Genomic DNA, 24,367 nt, shown 5'->3' with positions numbered 1-24,367 from the left:
ACAAGTGACAGAATGAATAAGCACATGCATGAGTAAGTGAGGGAGGAAGACTCAGTGAGTAGATGGAGGGGTAGCTCAGTGGGTGGATGGACGGATGGATGAACGGATGGATGGATAGTGGTTAGATAGGTGGGTAGATTAGCAAGTGAACAAATGAGGAAAACTCAGGGCTTGATATGATGCCCATCACCTGCAGAGTGAGGTCAAGCTTCCTACCGTTGCTTTGTTTTCAGAGTCATGTGATTCCAGCCTGCAGACCCTCCTTCCACTGACCCAGCGAGGTTGTGACCATGAGCACAGGGACAGAGCTCTGGGCCTGGGGTCTTGATACCTGGGTCCAGCTGAACGGCACCTGACCTGGAACAGAGCTTACTTTGCTGGAGGGCAGAGAGAGACCAAGGCTTACTCTTTCTCCCTTCCCAGGCCTTGCACTGCTGTCTCTGCCCACCTGGAGCTTCCATGCCCGGGTATATCTTTGTGTCTAGACATGCTTGCCCACCTCTCATACCTGGGAACCTCTGAGAACAGGCCCCTACTGAGCTCTTTAGAGATGCACCACCCAGGACCCTCTCAAGGAAGGATTCAGGGGCAGCCTCAGCTGCAGAGCTGCTCTGCCTGAGGCTGAACCTTAGGGGACAGGGAAGGGGGGCCGCTAGCACTCAGAGACTGAGCAGAGGTAGGAGGCACATATCAAGGTCCTGCCTCATAATTTGACCTTTTCCTCTATCTAATCCTGCACTCTCCTCCTTCCCCTCATGGATAATGATCCCTATAAACCCCAAACTTTGTCTCCGTGTTCATTTGAGGAGAACACAACCTGCAACAGTTCCCTTCACTCAGTCTCTGGGTCCTCTTTGCAGCCGGTTTCCTTCCACGTGCATCTACGAAGACCCTGTTTGGGGGCTTTCAGGTCCAGAGTGACCAAGACAAGCTTCCCAGGAGCTCCCGTTCCTGGGCAGTCAGTGCCTCTCCCTTCCCCGTGCTCCCCTGCTCCATCCCTCTCCACCAGCCTCTCCCCCTGGCCCCTTCCCCCTCTGCACCTCTACAGCCCCAAGCCTCTCTCTGAGAGCCCTTCCTGCGGCAGCCACAAGGCCAAGATGGCCTGTCTAGGTACCCGTAGAGGCCAGACCCCTGTCAGGGTCAGTTTTTCCCTCCTCAATAAGCAGGTCCTAGGAGAGGCATCCATTCAAGGCAGGATGGAGACGTATGAGCCAGGAGAGCCAGAAATTTGCGTCCTTCAAACCATATTCCAAACCTGGCACAGCCTTCATTTCCTGCTACAGAGAAAACAGATTTTCTATTAATGAAACCTGAGCATGTCTTTATTTGTGATGAAAACAAGAGCTTTGTTACATGCTCTCAATGTAACACAACATTTTAACGTATTTGGAATTATCTTGCAGCTCATGATTTTTCTATCCTTCCTAAGTGATGGAAGTCACTTACATTCTCTGAGAATAGAAGTGACCTATAAGAATATAGTAAGAAAGTCTCAAAGTATGTTTCAAAGTCTTCTTTCTGGCGTTGCTGTTAAGAAAACATCTTGTACTTGCTGTGACTTTCTTTTTCCTCTTGATTCTTGACCTTGATTCTTTTCTGTTGATTCTTGAGACGTCTATGAAGGGGTATACATTTTCAATCATAGAATAAATCATGTGTTCCCAGGAAGCAGCCCTTTGGTTTCAGGATCTCAGGGCTGATTCAGGCAACTGGCAGGAGACAATTCTCGGCATCAGGTTCTTTGCAATGTGCACTTGCAAGTAACAAAACGACTCAATCAGAAGGGAGATAAAAACATAAAAATGTCTACTTGAGCTCGCTGTTTCCTCCGGTGGCAAGAGAACCAGTGTCACAGGCATCCCGGGGTAACCTGAGTGAACCAGCACTCTGTTGACAATAAATTCCAGTGACATCTCAGTCCCCCATGTAAATCAGAAGAGCTGGCTCACCGTGCAATCTGACACTGCCCAGCAGTCACTCTTCAGGCCTCTCCTAAGCCCCATCCTGTGGGAAGGGTCCGGCTGAGCTCTCAGGGGTCCAAGCTGAATTCCGTCTGGTCCCACTGCTGCGGATCTCCCAGGCTGGAGGGCACAGCAAAGTGAGACGGGATGGGACGGGGAGCTTGCAGAATAGAGGCAGGGAAGGACAGGAATGCAGCATTGGAGGAGTAGGACACCGGGGAAGGCTCGCTGGGTGACGAGTGAATCTGACCCACCAGCAGAACAAATCCTGGGGACTGTCAGGCCTCACATGAAGGTCCAGAAGTCCCGGGCACCCACCACTGGTTGGGCATGGTGACCTGGCCCCGTGAAGAAAGAAGCCTCCTGGCAAAACGTGGCCACTGTAAAGCTGTGGCCGGGCCCCCCCTGAGGATCCTGGGTCCTTGAGTCACAGCTGAAGCAGCACAGGATGCAGGTGATGGCTACGGTGACCACAAACAGCACGGCCACCACTCCGATCACTGCTGTTTCCATGGCCCCACGTGGCAGATGACCGGCTGAGCCCTAGCTCACCATTCAAAACAGGGTGCCCTCGGTGGTGGCAGGCACTCTGCCCTTCCAGCCGCTCTCCTTGTGGTCTCCTAAGCGGATGCTGGTCTGAGGCCCTGGGTCACGGCCCTTCTGGGCCATGGGGCACCCCGCATGGTGCTACTCAGACCTCGGTGGGTCTCTGTTACTGTTTTCTAAGCCTCTGGTCTGGATTCCAAGAACTGTGGTCAACTCCGCTGGCGACTTCTGGAAGAAGAGCTGTCCTGAAAGATGTGAGCACAAGACTTCCTGGACTTGGAGGGGCTGGAAAGAAGGAACAGAAGACTTTGCTCAGAGGGAACATTGCCAACCCTGCCCCCTGGTGACGCCTACAGATTTCAAGAGTTTGTCGTCTCAGACAAAAGACAAGATACTCCGCCTCCTGGGGACCCCGGATGAGCCTGGGCTCCGCCCCTGGAGGAACCTTGGGCCAGTCCTTGAATCAGCCTATCCGATGCCTCCTGAGCTCCTGGACCTGAGCAGGGGCAGGAACGCAGGTGGGGAAGAAAGGCTCTGTGCCAGGTCGGGGCGGAGGCACTGCCAGGTCACCACAAGGCCCATGGGGCCTTTGGCAGGGGGCTGTGGTCCCTTTCACTTGGCATCCTTTTCTGCATGGGGTGGGAGAGCGCTATCTAGATAGGGCAGGATCCAAACCCCTTCAGTGATTCACTATGGGGCTCCTTCACCCTGTGGTTCCTGTTCCAGGAGAAGCCGTCTTCTGCATGGCCTCCCCGCTCCCCAACCCTCCTTGCTGCCTGCTCACACTCGGATGCTGTGAAAACTTACCCAAGGCTTCTCCAAGCGACAGAGCCGGCAGTGGTGCCATGGCCTCCTGACCTGGGGGCCACCCCAGGGGCCAGGCCACGGCACACTCATCCCTGGGCGCTGCAGCCTTGGTCCTGATTGGGACAAGGCTCCGAGATGTCTGAGCAGCTCTGAGAACTTCCTGGATTCCTTCCTCCAATTGTGAGTGTGGGCCCAGGACCTGCACAGCTGCCTGCCCCCTCCGTGACTGCACTTACCCCCCCACACACACACACACACCCACACCATTGCAGCCCGGCAAGGCAGGCTCTCCACTTAGCCCATCCGGGTGAGGGGCCAGCCGGGCCAGGCCACCCAGGAAGTCTGCCAGAAGGGCTGCCTCCTGACCGCCACCCGGTCCCGGCTCTTCCACAGCTAACCGCCTGAGACGACCCCACTTCCAGAAAGGAGGCTGGATTGCCGGTCCCTCTTGACCCAAACTCTGAGAAACAGAGCAGTGAGGAACAATGCTTCCAGGTACCAGGCACAGGGTTTCTTGAGAGTTCTCCAAGGCCCCAGTGAATTTTCTTTAGTACCAGTTTTAGGAAGTTGCTAAGTGCAGGATGAGAGAGCAACTATTTGGACTAAATGAGGCCTGTCATATTCTCACTCTTCCCTTTTCCAGGATGAGCTCCGGGCTCTTCCTCTGCATGAACGGCATTGGGCAAGCCGGGCCCATGGCAAACCTGGACACCTCGGATTATTTGTGTTAAGTAGGGCAGTCAGAGCAGAAAGGAAACATGATGTGCCAGTCCGGGGCACATGGTTTCAGACTGAATCACCAAAATCAACTTGCCAGTTCAGGAGACAGAGGGCACCAGAGGAATCCGGTTTCAAACTGAATTATTTGTTTCTTTGAATTCTCGTTTGCCTGGTCTTTGTGGACGCATGTAGTTGGAGGCCACCCGTTGTAGATGTGTGTCTTTCAGCATTTTAAAACTGGAACAAAGGACAATTGCCCAGCCCTCTTGTCTTCTGCCTTGGATGGATTTCCTTATCTGTATCTGAGATTGGGGCCCCTTCTCTGATTCGCCAGTAAACTAGGCCTTCTGATCCATTCTGACAACAGACATTCAATAGTTGAACACAGGCTGTGTGGCACAATGAGAGGGCCCCAGGGATATTGTGAGGACGGGTCCAGTCTGCTACGAAGGCTCCTCAGGGTTGCATATGATGTCACACCCGCAGTCTGCAACATGGAATGACCAACACGGCATCTCAAGCCCAGGGCACAAGGAGCCATCCTTGATGAAGATGGACAGGGTGCAGATACTTTCACCACAATGCCCACTCAGTTCAGGGTCCTTGCCTTCAACTATCCCCCAACAGCCCTGTCCCGTGATTTAAGCGGCAGCGGCATTCTCAGGCAAGTTGGAAAGATCAAGACAGCCATACATGTTTACTACTGCTCAGAGACGTTTGTGCTAAGGGCTTTTTTTCTGGGTATCTTCTCTTCTTGTGACTATTGTAATCCTGTGATATACAGCCCCTGACCATGGACCCCAGACGCCGTGGGACTTCCCAAGATAACTACCATTTAGATACATATGTGTTGCCCACAGCCACCATCATCAACTGATCAGAAAAAGACACATCCCTTACTTTCCCATACATTAGAAGGGCAAAGATGATGGCAGACATCCTAAAGCAGAGAGAATAGAGCTCTCCCAGAGACTCCAGGCCACATTTAGGAAAGGCAGGCCATCCGAGACTGACACAGGGCTACATAAAGAGATGAGGGAGGGACAGGGGACGTCCAAGCCAGCAGGCCCACCCACATCCATCTGTTAAATGTTTCCCACTTTTCAGGCCCCCAACACTGGGGATGGAGGGGGAGCACAAGCCCCCTCAGCACGGGCCCCAGGAGCTCAGAGGCCTAATCCCCTCAGGGTCCTGCCATACTTGGTGTCCCTCAAGCCCCAAACTTCTGGCAGCGGTTATTCCGATCATATTTACTTTTCCAGAGAGCATGACGTTCTGAGAATTTTTCCTGAGCATCTGTTGTGTGGGCTGGTTCTGCACTGGGGGCAGGGAGCCCTCAAAGTTTCTTAGATACATGAGGGCAGGGGCCCTTGAATCCTGCCATAAATCTCTGGGGGAAGAGACAGATGTATTCAGTGTTCCACCAGAAATATAAAAATAAATATGAATAACAAATTGGAAACCCATAGGAGGGAGCAACAAATTCTTCTTGGGCAAAGACACAGAGAGGGGAAAGTACGAGGTGTTTTCTGGGGCCAATGACCAGAGCAGTGTGGATAGGACAAAAGGAGCAAGGGACAGGGACCAGATCAGGGGCCCTTAATAACCAACCAGGAGGCAGGGACTTCACCCCTAGGGCTATAAGGAGTTTCCGCAGATCCTGCAGGCCACGGTGCAGAGATGCTTCAAAAAGGGGCAGGGCTGGACATGGGCAGGAGTCCAGATTGGGGGGGGGGGGGGAGGACAAGCTAGGACAGACTCGGGAATGCTGGAGGGGAGGCAGATTTGAAGGACGCTGCAGAGATAAAATCAGCAGTACGTGGTGACCCGTAACCTACTTTCCCAGCCCAGAAACCTAGCACGGCTGTCAGTGTGGATTTGCCTCCCTCTCCCCCTTACACCTCCAACCCTCACAGAGAATCCACCAGGAACTAGAAAAGAAACAGGATGTTCTGTTCCAATGAGTCACCAGGCCCCTGACTTTCTGGCCCGTTCTCGAGCCCCTCCCCACCACCTCTCCTGGCCCCTAAGGCTCTCCTCTCTCTGCTTCCCACCCAAGCCCAGGCTGAAGGCCTCAGGACAAGATTTCCTTCCTCCCTGTGGAATTGTGCCAGCTATTCATGGGGTATTTAGAACATGCCTCCAGGCTTTGGCAAGAAGAGGTCTCTGCTATCGATCCATTTTACAGAAGAGGAAACTGAGATCCTGGGGAGACAAGCACTCTCCCAAGGCCACCCAGCACCACCTCCTCCAGTTTAAAGAACCTCCCAGCCCCTCTGCTATACACAGGCACCAGTGGGTCTGGGAGCTGGAGCCTCAAGGCTTGGATAAGAAACCCTGATCGACTTATCAAGGAAACACTGAATTCAACACAGCTCACAGACTGGGGCTTCTGCAGGTCCCAGGGTTCAGTCTGCCCCGGAGATGCACTGGAAAGAGCACTGGAGAAAGAGCCCTTGGTGACCAGCCTGGGTGGCCTCACCCCTCTTCTCTGAGCCCCTGGACTGTCCCACAGAAGCCCAAAGCCCCCCTGGTACACAGAGAGCCCTCTCTAGGCAGGGCTGCGTGCAAACCCCACGTCCTCCCTCAGAGCTTAGGCCCCAAGCTTTTCTCTCCTACTGCCCTTGGAGCACCACAGGGCCTGCCCAGTTTCCCCCAGGGCATGGCCAGCCCTCAAGCAGCAGGCATAAGCTGCCAGTGCCAGGCACTCACTTCTCATCAGAGAAGGATGTTCCCAGGGCATTGCAGACACATGCCTGGCGGCTCGATCCTTCTCTCCCACTCGAGCTGTACGATCAAGAGCCTCTTCACAAAAGCTTCCTCGTAGTTTTTATTTTCTTGTATTAAGGCACCAGTGAATTGACCTTGCAGCCTCATACTGTCTTCTCCAAACACAAGGCATTGCTGTCCCCTCCCAGCTACGCCCCTGGCCAGGGCCTGACTAAATCAGAGGACAGCACTTCAGAGAGCACAGTACATCTTCTGTGCATCCAAATGCACTGGTGTCCCCTGGGAGTTACAGTCACAGGCAGGGTCCATCCCCAAAGGACCATCTCTGCTCTCACCTTGTTACCTTCCAGTGTGCGCAGGGCCACCCCTGTATTCCTCGCTTCCCTCCTTATAGTACCCTGGGGTGGGGGGGGGGGTAGTATGCAAAAGAAGCCAAGCAGGACCCAGGGCACAGTGCTCAGTGTTTACCACAGAGAGGCGCCCTTCTGCACAGGAGCATGGGGGTCCACGGGAGGGCAGGCAGTGGCTGCCATTCGCAGGCGTCAGTGGTGGCCTCGGTGGGCATGGAGGTGGGCTTGGTGGTGGGCTTGGTGGTAGAGGTGTCGGTGGAGGCGATGGTGGTGGAGGCCCACGTGGTGCGTGTGAGACACGTGGCCAGGATGACGGAAACAGTGAGCGTGTCCCGGGTGGCCCCGGCCCGGGAGGAGCCAAGGCTGGGCCCACCGGACTCGGTTTCTCCTCGCGGCCAGGCGGTTCCTCTCCACGTCATGGTCCCGCTGTCCGTGGTACAGGCAGGTGGCCAGCAGCAGCACCAACAGCAGAAGAGCCACGGCAATGCCTGTGATCAAGCCCGCGAGGGTCGTGCTTCCCAGGAGGCCTAGCATCTGGAAGCTGGACAGTCCTTCCTCTCGGCAGCTCCCTGATGCTGCCTCCCCTTCGGCGGCCTCTGCTCAGCCCTCACACTCACTGGACTTTGTTGCCTCAGCTCCTGCGGGCTGGAGAGCAGCCAGGGAATGTGGGTGCAGCCTCTTTGGGCTGGAGCTGCCCGCCAAGTAAGAGGCCAGGCGACTGTTAACTCTGGGGAGGTCCATGGGGAGGCTGGGTGGGGACAGAGGAACTGTCAGGAGGGGCTGTGGAAGGAAGAACCCTGAGGCTGAAGACAAGAGGTCCCGGCCCCCCCATCCCTGTCACCTGGCCAAACGACCAAACCGGCCCCTTCTCCTCCCTGGCCTCCGCTCCCTCCTCTTTTAGACAGGACAGCATAACAAGTAAGAACATAGGTTCTGGAACCACACAACGCACTAGTTCTATGACTATACACAAGTTACTTGACCTCTTTGTGCCTCCATTTCCTCATCTGTAAAATGGCTAATAAGAGTAACTTTCTGGGGCACCTGAGCGGCTCGGTTGGTTGAGGCTCTTGCCTTTGGCCCAGGTCATGATCCCAGGGTCATGGGATTGAGCCCCGAGTCAGGCTCTGTGCTGAGTGTGGAGTCTGCTTGAGATTCTCTCTCCCTCTGCCCCTCTCTCCTGCTTATGTTCTCTCTCTCTCTCTCTCTCTCTCTCTCTCTCTCAAATTAAAAAAGAAAAAAAAGAGTACCTTCCCCCATACATATGGTTTTCTAAGGATTTGAGCAGTTAAGATTATAAAGCACTTAAACCAGTCCCTGACACATGTTTGCCATCAATATTGCAGTGGAGTTTGGGCTGGGGAGACCTCAGGATTTGAGCGCCTCTGGCTGTCTGTCCTGCTGCTGGAGTCCTCCAGGACAGGGGCGGGCCCTGTGCAATGAATTGTCCTGTACTTCCAGAGCTCAGTGAGGCACTGCGGGCAGATTCATCATTGAGACAGCCAGACGCCGTCTCTAGGTCCTCGGTGCCCAGTCTGGGAGTTACCCGTGCTGCAGGAGGCAGGGAGGGGGCTACTGAGCTCAGAGAGGCCAGGCGCCATCCCAGCCTCCTGGTTCCCCATTCAACAGTCTTGACTGGCCATAAATGGCAGGCTTCTGGCTCCGTCCCATACCTTCTGAGCAGCAGAAGTGACATACCATTCCTTACTGGTGGAGAATTTACAGAGCAGGCTGGACCTGAACAGCCGCAGACTCCCCTACCCCTCCTGGTCCCAAATCCCCTCTGTTCATCCTAAACAAGTACTGTCCATTTGGCTCACGTGCCTCAGGGCTGGGTACCCGCTATCTCCCTGGGGAGCCCTTTCTGCTGTGGGTTTGTCAAGCTGTCCTCAAAGCTCCTTTTCACATGAGGCTCTCTGTCTCACTCTATGAGACCACAGATGTCCAGGGACCCTCCACAGTGAGCGCCCCACAGTTTCTATCCTTCCCTGCTCTGTGCTCATCTCTCTACCACCTGGAGGAGTGTTTTCAGCAGCCAGCCTCTGTGTGACCTTACGCAAGCCCGTCCCCTGACCCAGCCTGGTTCCTCCTCTGGAAAAGTTCCAAGGCAAAAGGTGACCTCTGGGGACTTTTCCTCTCAGACCTCAATGAGATGAGCTCTCTCAGGGAGGCCTCAAACCCTTAGTGAAAACCATCTCTGGATGAAAACGTCAAACATTCCCTTCAACCAAATTGGGCTCAGGGGGCAGGAGGTCTAATGAGTCCTGGGGCTTTTGCCCTCAGAGTGAAAGCCAATTCAACTTTTAATGATGCTGGAGTGAGAGCTCCTTCCTATGGCTTCCAGAGCCCTGGGGGCCCAGCTGCCTTCCCTCGGGGCCTATTAAGGAAGGAAGTCTGCTGGAAGGAGGAGGAGGAAGACAACAGAACTTTCTCCTTCTCGAAGGAGATTCCCACTCCACACCAGCCACGGATGGGGCAGGACCCTGCAAACTGCAGACATGCAGAGCTTCAGTCAGCACAAAGCACTCTTGGAATCACCCAGACCCAGCCCTCACTGAGAGTTAGAGAAATTGAGGCCAGAGAAGGGAAGGGACTTGCTTAAGTTTTCCCAGCTTTGTGGGCTATTCTGTACAGCAGGTAATCAAGACAGCACTATTCCTAGAGTGAGGGGGGCATCCAGAGTGAGAGTCTGAGATCAGCTGGTGATCTTCTACAGAGGTAACCGGGAAAGGGCTGTACAGATGTGAATGAATCTGAACTCCCCACCTCTCTGTCTCTCTTTCTTTCTCTCCCTCCCTCCCTCCCTCACTCTTTCACACACACACACGTGACATTTGTTTTCTTAAGTGCAGGGTCACTTCCCATCTGGACAGAAGATAGGATCCCAGAGTGGGTGTTTGATTAGATGCTTTGAGCACTCGGGGGAAGGTATAGAGACCACGGTCCTCTGGGACTGTAGAAGTGACTGAGACCTTCTTGGAGTCCCAACTGAACAGAAGGGTTTGCAGGGCTGATGACTTTAGAGGAACGTGTGACTGTGTCAGAAAAGCTCTTGTGTAGCGCTGTGGTTGTATTTCTCTCATGGGGTTTGGCCTTCTGCACCCCGCACAAGCTACCTTCTAGCTGAGGGACTGGAGTTTCAGACTATGCAGCTGAAAGATCAGCCTTTTGGAGTTCTTATCATTTAGCTTCATGCCCATTCTTTCCAGAGTGCACAGATTTATGCATTCACTCACATATCTGTGCACCCTTGTAAATTGCTCTGTAGGTAAACTCATGCACCGAGAATTGTGTGTGTACACATACTCAGGCACATATTCATGCACATATGCATGAGTGCATACAAGTTCCATACAAGCTCACAAACTCCTGCGTGTACTAGATACAAGTGGTTCTTGGCTGTCCCAAGAGAGCAACCATTGTTTTCAGCGCTTGGTAGCACCACCTAGTGGTGAAACTGTAAAAAATCAGTTTTGTATTCTGATCTTTGTTTATAGATCATAATTTGAATCCATTTACTTAACTCCTCTCTGTTCCAGATTCTGGTCTGGAAATTTTAAGGAATTTCCACAAGATATAGTACAAATGAAACCATATTGATGGAGGCACTGACTAAGGAAGGGTGTCTCTGGGAGGTAATGAAGGGTATGCCCCAGCAGAGCCTCCCCTAAGACCTATGATAGACAGCCAAGACTAGGAATGAGGGTGAGGTGGGCACTGGCAAAAAACAAGTTGAGTGACTTTAGGTATTGCACGGGTGGCTGCTCTCAGAAGAAAGGCCAAGACTCAGCTCATCTTTTGTTCTGCACAAAAAGCAGGGATATTGGCCAGCACGTTCCTAACTTGGCTTGCTCATGCCAGTTAGAGAAGGGAGATGCTCCTCTGCCTAACCGTGGGTGGCCTTAGTAAATATTGAAAAGAAGTTGCCAAGAACAGCAGCAAACCTCTCTCCTCTTCTCAGGAGCTCTCCCTGCCCTAATCATGGCCAAGTAGACCACCCCCAACCCCAATCTAAAAAACTAAATCATAAACAACCAGGCTCTTTTTTCTTCTTTCTCCATTTGCCTTACACCAACATGCTTGAAAATACGTTACAGAATTTTTATAGAACTATTTCAATTACAATACCAAACAAACATCAGTCTAGGTCCCTCTTTAAAGCAAGCAAATAGGGTCACCTGGGTGGCTCAGTCAGTCAAGCATCCAACTCTTGATTTTGGCTCAGATCATGATCTCACAGTTTGTGGGGATCAAGCCCTATGTCTCACTAATAGTGCAGAGCCTGCTTGGGATTCTCCCTCTTTCTCTCTCTCTGCCCCTGCCCCACTCACATGTATGCACACTCTCTCTCTCAAAATAAATAAACTTTAAAAATAAAAGAATAAATAAAGTGAGCAAATAGAGAAAAATTGCTAGATATATAAAAAAAGATATCAAGTATTGTACCTTATTACCAAGGTTACTAGAATCTAAAAAACGGAGAAATAGTAAAATCCCAAAATGTATATTCTAAATAATATTCAAAAGTCAATCCATACATAAACTTGGGAAAATACTCAAAGCAGGAAATTTACTCTCAGGTTAAAAATCAAACCAGGAAAGATTGCTTTGAGAACCATCCTCATAAGTCTCGGGGGAAAAAAAGGAATAAAGAGAGAAAGAGAGGGAAGAAATGGCCAGGAAATCAAATAAGCTTATATAGCAGACATTCTAGAAGTAGAGAACAGAGCCCATGGAGAAATGATCATTAAAGAAATAAAGAAGGGCACCTGGGTGGCTCAGTTGGTTAAGCATCCAACTCTTGATTTTGGCTCAGGTCATGTTCTCACAGTTCATGAGTATGAGCTCTGTGTCGAACTCTGTGCTGACAGTGCAGAGCCTTCTTGGGATTCTCTCTCTCTCCCTCTCTCTCCGTCCCTCCCCCCATCCCCTCTCAAGATAAATAAACTTAAAAAAAAACTTCCCTGAGCTGAAGAATTCCATCTTTAGATGAAAAGTCACCCTGAGTACTAGGCAGACTATTTGAAGAAGCCAGAGCAAGCCATCTAGGTACACCCAGGTGAAATTTTGACATTAAAAATGTGATGTAAAAAATATATATAATGGAGGGGCGCCTGGGTGGCGCAGTCGGTTAAGCGTCCGACTTCAGCCAGGTCACGATCTCGCGGTCCGTGAGTTCGAGCCCCGCGTCGGGCTCTGGGCTGATGGCTCAGAGCCTGGAGCCTGTTTCCGATTCTGTGTCTCCCTCTCTCTCTGCCCCTCCCCCGTTCATGCTCTGTCTCTCTCTGTCTCAAAAATAAATAAACGTTGAAAAAAAATTAAAAATATATATATATATATATATATATATATATATATATATATATATATAAAGGAACTCAAATGTTACAGTCATTATGTAAATAGTCTGGCAGTTTCTTACAAAACTAAACACATGCTACCATATGATCCAGCAATCACACCTCTTGGTATTAACACAAAGTAATTTAAAACTTATGTTCACACAAAACCTGCATACAGATGTTTATAGCAGCTTTATTCTTTTTTTGTGTTTATTTATTTTTGAGAGAGAGCACAAGCAGGTGGAGGGGCAGAGAGAGAGATGGAGACACAGAATCTGAAGGCGGCTGCAGGCTCTGGGACAGCTCAGAGCCCGACACAGGACTCAAACCCACAAACTATAAGATCATGATCTGATCCGAAGTTGGATGCTTGGCTGACTGAGCCACCCAGGCACCCCAGCAACTTTATTCTTAATTGCCAAAACTTAGAAGCAACCAAGATGTCCTTCAGTAGGTGAATGAATAAATAAACTAAGGTACATTGAAACAGTGGACTATTATTCAGCACTAAGAAGAAATAAGCTATCAAGCCATTAAAAGACACGAAGGAAATCTTAAATGCATTTTGGTAAGAGAAAGAAAACAATCTGAAAAGGCTACATACTGTATGATTCCAACTATATGATATTCTGGAAAAGGCCAAACTATGGAGACAAAAGAATCAGTGGCTGCCAGCAGCTAGAGAGGAGAGAGGGATGAATAGGCGGAGCACAGAGGCAACAGTGCCATTGCCAGTGTTTAGGTCAGTGAAACTATTTCGCAGGCACTATCCTGGTGGGTACATGTCATTATACATCAGGAAAGCCCTTACAATGTACAACACCAAGAGTTAACCCTAATGTAGACTATGTACTTCGGGTGACTCTGATATATGGATGCAGGTTCATTGATTATAACAAATGTACCACCATGGTGCCAAATGTTGACAGTGGTGAAGTCTGTGCATATGTGGAGACGGGAAGTATGTGGGAGATTTCTGTACATTCCACACAGTTTTGCTGTGCACCTAAAACCGCTCTAAAAAAAAAAAATAGTCTATTTTAAAAAAGGAAAAGGAGGGGCGCCTGGGTGGCTCAGTTAAGTGTCCGACTTTGCCGCACGTCATGATCTCATGGTTTGTGAGTTCGAGCCCCACGTTGGGCTCTGTGCTGACAGCTCAGAGCCTGGAGCCTGCTTCTGATTCGGTGTCTCCCTCTCTCTCCCTGCCCCCTCCCTTTCTCACACTCTGGCTCTCTCTCTCTCTCTCTCAAAAATAAATAAACATTAAAAAAATTTTAATAAAAAAAAGATCCTACAAATAACAGATGCTGTTCAAACTGTCTCAAAGAATAGAGAAAGAAACTTTCCTTTTTTAATCTATAAAATTTACTTTATAAACTAGCATAATAATCCTGATACCAGGTGTGCCTGGGTGGCTCAGTCAGTTGAGTGTCCGACTTCGACTCAGGTCATGATCTCACAGCTCATGAGTTTGAGCCCCACGTCAGGCTCTGTGCTGACAGCTCAGGGCCTGGAGCCTGCTTCTGCTTCTGTGTCTCCCTCTCTCTCTGCCTCTCCCCCACTCAACACTCTGTCTCTGTCTCTCAAAAATAAATAAACATTAAAAAAAATTTTTAATAATCCTGATACCAACCCTGACAACTATAGCATGAAAACACCATAGACAAATATCAAAATTCTAAAAAATGAATACAATGTTTGTATCCCTAGCAGAATACTGAAAGACTAATACTCCATAAGCAAATACAGTTTATTCTAGGAACGTGAGGGTGGTTTGATATTTTTAGAAATCTATTGTTGTAATTAATTATATAAATAGGTAAAAGGAGTAAAACCATACAATCACCTCAACAGATGGCAGAAAGACATTTGATAAAATTCACTATTCATTCCTGATAAATATACAAATGAACAAAAAAATAGAAGTGTAGTATTAGAAGGATACTCTCTTAATATGATTAAAAAGAAAAATATCGGGGCGCCTGGGTGGCTCAGTCAGTTAAGCGTCCGACTTCGGCTCAGGTCACGATCTTGCGGTCCGTGAGTTCGAGCCCCGCGTTGGGCTCTGTGCTGACAGCTCAGAGCCTGGAGCCTGTTTCGAATTCTGTGTCTCCCTCTCTCTGACCCTCCCCCATTCATGCTGTCTCTCCCTGTCTCAAAAATAAATAAACATTAAAAAAAAATTTTTTTTAATAAATAAAATAAAAAAGAAAAAGAAAAAGAAAAATATCTCAAACCAGTAGCCAACATCATGACTGTTGGTAAAAAAAAACACAGATGTTCTCATGAAAATCAGGAATAATTATGAATGTTCACACTCACCACTTTAAAAAAAAATTACTTTTATTTTTAATTTATTTATATTTATTTATTATTATTTTGAGAGAAAGAGAGCATACACACACACAGGCAGGGGAGGAGCAAAGGGAGAGGGAGGGAGAGAATCTTAAGCAGGCTCCATACTCAGCATGGAATCCAACTCGGAAATCAATCTCATGAACCAACCATGAGATCATGACCTGAGCCAAAAATCAAGAGTTGGACGCTGCTGAACTGACTGAGCCACCCAGGTGCTCCTATGTTCTTTTTTAACTGTGTTAAGTAAAAGTGGTAAGAGAAACATCTGGGTGGCTCGGTCAGTTCAGCGTCTGACTCTTGGTTTTGGCTCAGGTCATGATCTCCCAGTTGGTTCATAAGATCAAGCCCCATGTAGGCTCTGTGCTGACAGCGTGAAGCCAGCTTGGGATTCTCTCTCCCTCTCTCTCTGCCCCTCCCCCTACTCACACACTCTCTCTCCCTCAAAATAAATAAACATTTTATTAAAAAAAAAAGAAAAGAAAAGAAAAGAAAAAAGGGCGCCCGGGTGGCTCAGTCGGTTGAGCGTCCGACTTCAGCTCGGGTCATGATTTCGCGGTCCGTGAGTTCGAGCCCCGCGTGGGGCTCTGTGCTGACAGCTCAGAGCCTGGAGCCTGTTTCGGATTCTGTGTCTCCCTCTCTCTGACCCTCCCCCATTCATGCTCTGTCTCTCTCTGTCTCAAAAATAAATAAATCTTAAAAAAAAAAAAAATTAAAAAAAAAAAAGAGACAAATCCTTAAAAAAAAAAAAAAAGCATAAGGGTGCCTGGGTGGCTCAGTTGGTTAAGCGTCTGACTTTGGCTCAGGTCATGATCTCATGATTCGTGAGTTTAAGCCCCACATGGGGCTCTCTGCTGTCAGCACAGAGACAGGAGTCTCAGGTCCTCTGCCCCTCCCCTGCTCTCTCTCTCTCTCTCTCTCAAAAATAAATAAACATTTAAAAAATAAAATAAAATAAATTTTAAAAAGAGCATAAAATAAAAGGCAGAGATCATGAATTATATAATTGCATACCTAGAAAATTTAAACGATTTTGCTAAAAACTATTCACAAAAAGAGGTTAATAAATAAGATTATTTAAAAATAAAAATACAGGAACACCTGGGTAGCTCAGTTGGTTAAGGGTTCGACTTTGGCTCAGGTCATGATCTCGCAATTCACGAATTCGAGCCCCACGTCCGGCTCTGTGCTGACAGCTTCAGAGCTTAGAGCCTCCTTCAGATTCTGTGTCTCCCTCTCTCTCTGTCCCTCCCTCGCTTGTACTCTCTCTCTCTCTCTCTCTCTCTCTCTCTCAAAAATAAACAAAACATTTTTAAAAAAGGAATAAATTAAGCAAGAATACTAATGGTGGGGCAAGGAAGAAATAAAACATTCTGCTGAGGAAGGAAATATGTGAGTTTCTTCCTAGGAAGCCCAGGGTATCTGTCTGAAGAAGAATCTGAATTATTACAGAAAGAATACAAAGAAAAGGAATTAATGGGCAATCTTTGACATTCAAAACGGTCCTTTTCCTTGTAAGTCAAGCCATTTTTTTGAGAAGGTTTTCTAAGTTCCTTTTTCTCCCCCTTTCAACCTATTGAATCAGGAATTAAGCTGAGGACCCAGGCCACGGAGGTCCCCCACATTGTAGAAAGCTACCCACTTCCACACATGACAGCCGAGTAGCAGAGGTTTGAAGCTCTCAGGTAGATGGGAGCCGTGATATCCAGGGCCAGGGGAATACTGGTCTCTTCTGGCCCCACGTGGTGATGGAAAAGAGAAAAGAGACAGAAGGAGGAGGAATGAAGTATGAAATATGTGAGGTAGCCCCCAGGGAGTTCCAAAAATAAGTGGTGAGACTGTGGGAAGATGGGGTTAGAGATGAGTATATGGAAACACTGACATCACTTGAAAGGAAAATACAGTCTACAAAATCTGGGAACATAAAAATGTGACCTTATCTGTGCGTATAGGGCAGTTAGCGCTGGGAATGTTTGCGTTGTAACCCTAAATATATGCACAGACAAGTCTGGAGAGCTATACAATGTGATGTTAACAGTGCTTCTCTCTGAGTGGTGAGGTTACCAGTGATTGATTTTTATTCTGGCAATCTATATTTTTTAAATTTCAACAATAAACATCTACCTTGTGTAACAATAAAAGCAACAAAAGTTATAGCTTTAGAAAAAATATTCAGAAACCATGCCCACCCAAATAGAATAGCTCTGAATACCAGCCAAGCAATCTACCTCATTCACCAAAGAGCAGTCAGACTCCAGAATCATAAACTCAATTGGTGCCAGCTTAAATATGCCAAAAAGTATAAGAAGTATACCAGATTGTCTGTCCTCAGAAATGTGTGGGAGCTGATTAATCCAAGGGGAATGCTCTTCCCCAACTCTCCTGGATGGTATGCCCATGAGCATTTAGACGTGAATGTGTAGATAAACAGTAAATTTTCTTGAGCCTCAGTTTCCCCTTACACACTATGAGAGAAAGACTGGGGACAGATTGAATCTGTACAGTCCAAGTTTTTTTTCCTTCCTGACTTCTCGAGTCTCTGTAACTTCCTGAAACCACCACTGAAAGATAATTGTGACCCTTAGAATTCTATTCGTTTATTTAACTAATATCTATTTAATCAAGCCCTGAATTCAATGCTAAGGCTAGGGAGAAGAAAGACATAGTCCTTGCCCTCCAGGAGCTTTTTACCTTGAATAGGAGACCGATATAGAAATGATTACAATGTACCAGGTAAATTCTGGAACCTAAGTGTTCACAAGGCCCCAGCAAAGTGCAAAAGAAAGGGTCATTCATAAGTAATAAACTTCTTTCCCTTTTCTCCCCAACCTACTATTTTAATAATTGCTAGAATAATTACACTTTACAAATTGATCTGACTTGAACCTCCCACAACTCTGTTATTCTCATGTTACATATGAGGCACACAGCCAGGAAGTGGCAGGGCCAGAATTGAGCCCAGGCCTGCCTGGCCCCAAAGTCTATCTCTAACCCAGTCCTGGATTGAGAGATGGAACCGAATGAGACATGATGCCATCCTTGGAAAGAGAAGCCATGTCTATGATAATCCACAGGAGAGGAAAAAGAGAATATGGGAGGATAATGGATAGAAAAAGGGAAGAGTCTTTCAAGACTTTTGCCCTAAAAATTTGAAAAACTCCTGATTCAGGCTTACGTAGAACATCCAAAGAGATAATAGATTCCTGAATGGCTTTCCAACCTATCCTTCACTAAAAAAAAAAAAAAAAAAAAAAAAAAAAAATAGACAATAATAAAAAAAATAAGATGGTTGGATAGATGAATTCATATGTGATAAAGCAAATGTGGCAAATGGTTAACAATAGTTGAAATTAGATTTTAAGTATATGCCTATTCACACTACAGTTTTTATAACCTATATATATATTTGAAAATTTCCACACACACACACACACACACACACACACACACACACACACAAACACAATGTTGTAGGCAGGGGGAAATAAGCAATAGTTGGGCAGGGAAGTAGGAAAATAGAGTTTTCTAGTTCTGTCTCGCTTGGTAGCTATTAGCCACATGGCAATTGAACACATGAAATGTGGCTAGTCTGGGTTGAGAGAGTCTGTATATGTGATATAGACTTCAGATTTCAAAAACTTAGTACACAAAAGAATGGAAAATATCTCATCAATAATTTTTTCCTATTCACAAGTTGAAATAATAATTTTTATGTTGGATTAAATAAGAATATATTTTTAAAGTTTATTTTGAGAGAGAGAGAGAGAGAGAGCAGGGGAGGGGCAGAGAGAGAGAGAGAGAGAGAGAGAGAGAGAGAGAGAGAGAATCGCAAGCAGACTCCATGCTGTCAGCACAGAGCCCTACTCGAGACTTAATCTCACAAACCATGAGATCATGACCTAAGCCGAAATCAAGAGTTGGATGCTTAACCAACTGAGCCACCCAGGTGCCCCTAAAATATATTATTTAAATTAATTTCACCTGCTGCTTTTTACTTTTTTTAAAGCTACACATTTAACTTACACGTGCACCCTGTGTAGCATTTCTACTGAACAGTGTCACCTAGAGCATCCAGTCACCACAGATCCTATTCCTTTGCTCACTCACACCTGCTCTGGATCACGTCCTGTGCCAGGGCAGGCAGGGATGAATCATAGTCACAGCCTCAGAGAGCTGAAGGTCTAGGTCCTGGAGACAAGCCAAGACAGACTTGAAAACACTATAGGATTTCAGTATCTAGGTAATCTCTGTGACTTCCTTGCTTATGAGCGTCCACATGGTGCCTTTTTTCTTTTTCTTTTTCTTTTTTTTTCAGACTGAGGACAGAATCTTTCTAGAGTACATTTAGAAATATGTGGGGTGTTTGAAGTGGTCAGCATTTGGGGTCAGCATTTCATATGCAAGAACTAGGGAAGGTAAACATTCCACATTGAAGACAGTCCCATACGAGGAAGAAATATCTTGTCCAAAACACCAGTAGTGTACCTGTTGAGAAATCCAGTAGAGGAAGAATGACATACCTGTTTCTACCCTCTGGATAAGGACTCTGAGGCCTGTTAACCAACCCACACTGAGGTAGCACCATTATTTCTGTGGAGGCAAGAACAAGGAGTTTCCTGGGGTACTGAATCTCATAACACAATTCTGTATCTCCTGAAAGGTAGGAAAATTACCCTGGGACAGTTAGGGACACCCAAGGGTTCAGCTCCCAGTAGGAAACCCGTCTGATTATGAAGACTGCCAAAGGCAGGTTCAATTAGCCCAGCCTAGTTAACCATCTGGGAGCCTGTACCCAGAGCTCAGGGCACCACTCTCCAGCATTAGGCTGTAAAATGCCACAGGGACAGACCACTTCTGGAGGTGGTACCCAGTGAAAATGAGCCATCCCTCTGGTCTGATCTCTGGGGGCCAGATCTATGGGAGATGAGGAGTGTGGGTGGGTGTGCCACATCACTTCAGCTGAAGGACAAGTCCCCAAACTAGATCCCCAGAAGGCCTTAGCTGAGCAACAGGTAAATATATAAGAACTCAGAGATAGATGAGTATCACTGCTAGCCTGTGAAAGGATCAGAAATCCCTTCCTAGAACAAGGTGCAGTGGTCCAAGCAAGAGATGATAGGTGCATGCATCACAATGGTATCTGGGAGGAAAGCAGGTAGAACAAACTCAAAATATATTATTGAGATGGAAGTAAGACAACTTTCTGACACATCTGATGAGGAGAATTAAGAAGTAGAAGCCAAGTATAAATCTAGGGATCTGGAATGAACAACTGAATAGTAGAACAGGCAGGAATAACTTCTTGAGAAACTGGTCAGTGAAGGGGAGAGGAGAGATGAGGCAGCAGCTGCAGGAGGAAATTATGTCAAAGAAGGTTTTATTTTAAAGGTGCAAAAAGATTGAGCCCTATATTCCATGGGAATCACCAAGGGAGAGAGGTGACTCATGGAATGATGTTTCTGTGGAGGAGAGAGGGATTAGGGTCAGGAATGGGGGTGGAGTGGGATATTTTGAGATTGATTCCCTGTCTCAGTGCCTGGTGTCATGAGCCATGAGCCTCTAGCCAACTAGATACCTGAAGTGACCCTCCTTAGACCTCATTCCTTTTCCTTTCTGTTAACATTAAAAATTTTTTTAAGCTATGTGCTATCTACTACAAAAGTCTAAAAAACGGTGATAGAAAAGTTGAAAGCAAAAAGATAGAAAATATATGTCAAGCAAATACTAAGCAAAAGAAAACTGGTATAATGTTAATAATAGATAAAGTAAATTTTAGGGCAGAAAAAATTCTAGAGATAAACAGGATCCATATACAAACACAAAGGATTATTTTCACCAGCAGGATACACCAATTATAATGTTGCATGCTCCTAATACTCAGTGAAGTGGTACAATAGAGTTTTCTAGTACTGTCTCATATGGTCGCTATTTTAGACTTTACAGAACTTTATAGAACTATAAGGAGAAATCAGTAAATTCACAATGAAGAAAAGGATTCTAACACATATCTTTTCATTATTGAGAGACCAAGCAGACAAAACAATCAGTAAGAATTTAGATTCGAATAAAGTAACTGTGAAGCTTGATAAAATGGACATATATAGAAACACTGCCCTCAGCAGAGAAGACACATTCTTTTCAAGTACACAGATACTATTGATGAAAAATTTCCAGAAAGTAGGTCGTAAGGCAAGTCTCAACAAATTTTAAAGGATGGGTAGCCTACAGACCATATTCTTTGACTACAGTGAAATTAAATCAGAAATCAAGCTAAGATAAATTTTAAAAATTTAAGGTTTACCCAATGACCTCCATTTGTTTGGAAATTAAGAAATACACTCTATAATTATTATAATAAAAGAAATAATAGCGGAAATTACAAATTATTGAGAACAAGAGAGATAGCACATATCAAAATATGTAAAGTGAAATTAAAGGAGTATTTCTATTAGGAAAAATAAAGTCTGAAATTTAACAAGCTTAAAAATTGAGAAGAAAGCCAAAGTGAGTAGAAGGAAGAAAAAAAATAAAATTAGAGTGGATATAAATCAAATAGCAAATAGAGAAACAATAGGGAAAAATCAACAAAATCTAGAGTAAGTTTTTGAAAAAACTACAATCAACAAATCCTGAGCTAGACTAATAGAAAAAAGTGAAAAGACTCAATTAAATAGAATCAGAAATGAAAGAGGAGATACTACAACAAATGACAGAGAAATAAAAAAGAACATAAGGAATTACTATGAACAATTATACACCAACATATTGCATAATCTAGAAGAAATGGATAAATTCTTAGAAACCCATAACCTATGAAAACTGAACTGAAAAGAAATAAACAGACCAATAACAAATAAGGAGATTGAATCAGTAACCCAAAACCTCCCACCAAAGACACACTAGCACCAGATGGCTTCACATGTGAATTCTACCAAACACCCAAAGAAAAATTAAAACCAAAAAAAGAAAAAGAAAAAAAAAACACAGAACAAGAGAGAACACTTGCAACTCATTTTATGAGGCTAGCATCACCTTGATACCAAATGGAAACAAAGCTGCCACAAGGGAAAAAACAAAACAAAACAAAACTAATATCTAATATCTAACTAACAAGCTAATATCTAACTAATCTCTATCTAACTAATATCTAAACTAACAAGCGAATATCTTTGATGAACATACGTGCAAAAATCCTCAGTAAAAATTTTAGAAAACTGAATTTAAAAACATATTAAGAGGATTATATAGCACAACAAGTCAGATTTATTCCTGGAATGCAAGGATGGTTTGACATACAACAATCAATCAATGTAAGACACCACATCAACAAAATGAAGAACAAAAAAACACATGAACATCTCAATTGATGCAGGAGAAGCATTTGACAAAATTCAACACTATTTAACTATAAAAACACTCAACAAAATGAAAATAGAAGGAAACTACTTCAACATAATAAAACTCATATATGAAAAACACACAGCAAACATACTCAAAGGTGAAAGACTGAAAGCTTTTCCTCTAAGATCAGGAACAAAGCAAGGATGCCCCCCTTTCAACATAGTACTGAAAGTTCTAGCCAGAGAAATTAGGAAAGAAAAAGAAATAAAGGCAACCTAATTGGAAATAAATAAGTAAAGTTATCTCTATTTGAAGAAAATTTGATATTGAGAAAACTCTAAAGACTTCACAAAAAAAACTGTTAATGCTAATAAATGAACTCAGCAACACAGCAAGATACTACACACAAAAGTCAACACACAAAATCAGTTGCATTTCTATACATGAACAATGAACAATCTGAAAAATAAATAACAAAAATAAGTCCATGTACAATAGCATCATAAAGAATAAAAGACTTAGGAATTAACCAAAGAACTGAAAGACTTGTACAATAAAAAAATACAAATATTGCTGAAAGAAATTTAAACAGGCATAAATATATAGAAACACTTCCCATGTTCCTGGATTGGAAGACTTACCATCCTTTAAATATCAAAACTTGGGGCACCTGGGTGGCGCAGTTGGTTAAGCGTCCGACTTCAGCCGGGTCACGATCTTGCGGTCCGTGAGTTCGAGCCCCGCGTCAGGCTATGGGCTGATGGCTCGGAGCCTGGAGCCTGTTTCCAATTCTGTGTCTCCCTCTCTCTCTGCCCCTCCCCCGTTCATGCTCTGTCTCTCTCTGTCCCAAAAATAATAAATAAATAAATAGATAGATAGATAGATAGATAGATAAATAAATAAATAAATATCAAAACTACCCAAAGTGACTTACAGATTCAGTGCAATCCCTATGAAAATCCGAGGACATGTTTTGCAGAAATAGAAAAACTCATCCTAAAATTCAATGGAATTTCAAAGGATACTGAGCAGCCAAAAACAATCTTGTAAAAGAAGAGCAAAACTGGAGGACTCACACTTCCTGATTCCAAAACTCACTACAAAGTTACAGCAATCAGAACAGTGTGGCATTGGCAAAAGGGGGGGGGGGGGGCGGAGAGAGAGAGAGAGAGAGAGAGAGAGAGAGAGAGATCTATAAACCAATAGAATAAAATAGCCCAGAAATAAACTCCCACACATATGGTCAAATGATTATTGACAAGGGTGCCAAGGCCATTCAATGGGGAAAGGACAGTCTTTGCAACAAATGGCACTGGAAAAACTGGGTATCCACATGAAAAGAATGAAGTTAAACCCTTACCTAAAGGGATCCCATACCCCCAAATTAACTGAACATGGATTAAAGACCTAAATGTAAGACCTGAAACAATAAAACTCTTAGAAGAAAGCACAAGACACGTCTTATAACATTAGATCTGGCAATGACTTCTTAGATATGACATCAAGGACATAGGTAACAAAAAAACATTAGACAAACTGGACCTAATGAAAAATTTTAAACTTTGTGTATCAAAAAATACTATCAATAGAATATAAAGGCAACCTACAAAATAGGAGAAAATATTTGCAAATCATATATTTGATAAGAGATTAATATCCAGAATCTATAGAGAACCTCTAAAACTTGACAACAACAACAACAAAAAAAACAATTTAATTCAAAAGTGGGAATAAGATTTGTGTCAACATTTCTCCAAAATGATATATGAATGGTCAATAAGTACATGAAAAGATGCTCAATATCACTCATCATTATGGAAATGGAATTGAAAACCACAATAAGCTACTACCTCATGCCCATTACAATGGCTATTATTAAGAAAGAAAACAGAAATTAACAAGTTTTGGCAAGGATGTGGAGAAATTAGAACTCTTGCATGCTGTTGATGGGAAAGCAAAATAGTACAGCCACTGTAGAAAATAGTATGAAGCTTCCTCAAAAAAATTTTTTTAGAATTGCCATATCATCCAGCAATTCCACTTTGGGTATATACCCACAAAAATCAAAAGCAGGGTTAATATTAGCATAGCAGCATTGTTCACAGCAGCTAAAACATGGGAGCAACCCAAGTTTCCATCAACTGATGAATGGATAAGCAAATGTATATATACATACAATGGACTATTTGTTAGTCTTAAAAAAGGAAGAGATTCT

The 24,367-nt window shown here is 45.3% G+C and overlaps 3 protein-coding genes across 9 annotated transcripts in view; all 3 read right to left on the bottom strand.

Annotated features, from left to right (window-relative positions):
• Positions 1-1,304: 1,304 nt before the first annotated feature.
• On the bottom strand, positions 1,305-2,537 carry SPAAR (small regulatory polypeptide of amino acid response). Its single transcript, XM_023242435.2, has one exon. The coding sequence runs from the start codon at positions 2,472-2,474 to the stop codon at positions 2,247-2,249; it is 228 nt and encodes a 75-aa protein (XP_023098203.1). The 5' UTR covers positions 2,475-2,537; the 3' UTR covers positions 1,305-2,246.
• Positions 2,538-2,679: 142 nt separating this feature from the next.
• HRCT1 (histidine rich carboxyl terminus 1) lies at positions 2,680-8,280 on the bottom strand. The gene is made up of 2 exons (XM_003995677.6): positions 7,233-8,280; positions 2,680-2,792 (listed from the first exon to the last, which is right to left on the bottom strand). The coding sequence occupies exon 1, from the start codon at positions 7,646-7,648 to the stop codon at positions 7,307-7,309; it is 342 nt and encodes a 113-aa protein (XP_003995726.2). The 5' UTR covers positions 7,649-8,280; the 3' UTR covers positions 2,680-2,792; positions 7,233-7,306.
• TMEM8B (transmembrane protein 8B) overlaps positions 2,680-24,367 on the bottom strand; it is a 69,681-nt gene continuing 47,993 nt past the window's right edge. For all 7 annotated transcript variants that reach the window (XR_006589187.1, XR_006589188.1, XR_002737565.2 and 4 more), the window contains one exon: positions 2,680-2,792. The gene's annotated coding sequence lies outside the window, so the exon portion shown is untranslated. The remainder of the gene's footprint in view (positions 2,793-24,367) is intronic.

The sequence above is a fragment of the Felis catus genome, chromosome D4 (assembly GCF_018350175.1).
Source record: "Felis catus isolate Fca126 chromosome D4, F.catus_Fca126_mat1.0, whole genome shotgun sequence".
Taxonomy (NCBI): domain Eukaryota; kingdom Metazoa; phylum Chordata; class Mammalia; order Carnivora; family Felidae; genus Felis; species Felis catus.
Note: the sequence above shows the minus strand (reverse complement) of the source record. Positions and strands in the feature narration are given on the sequence as shown.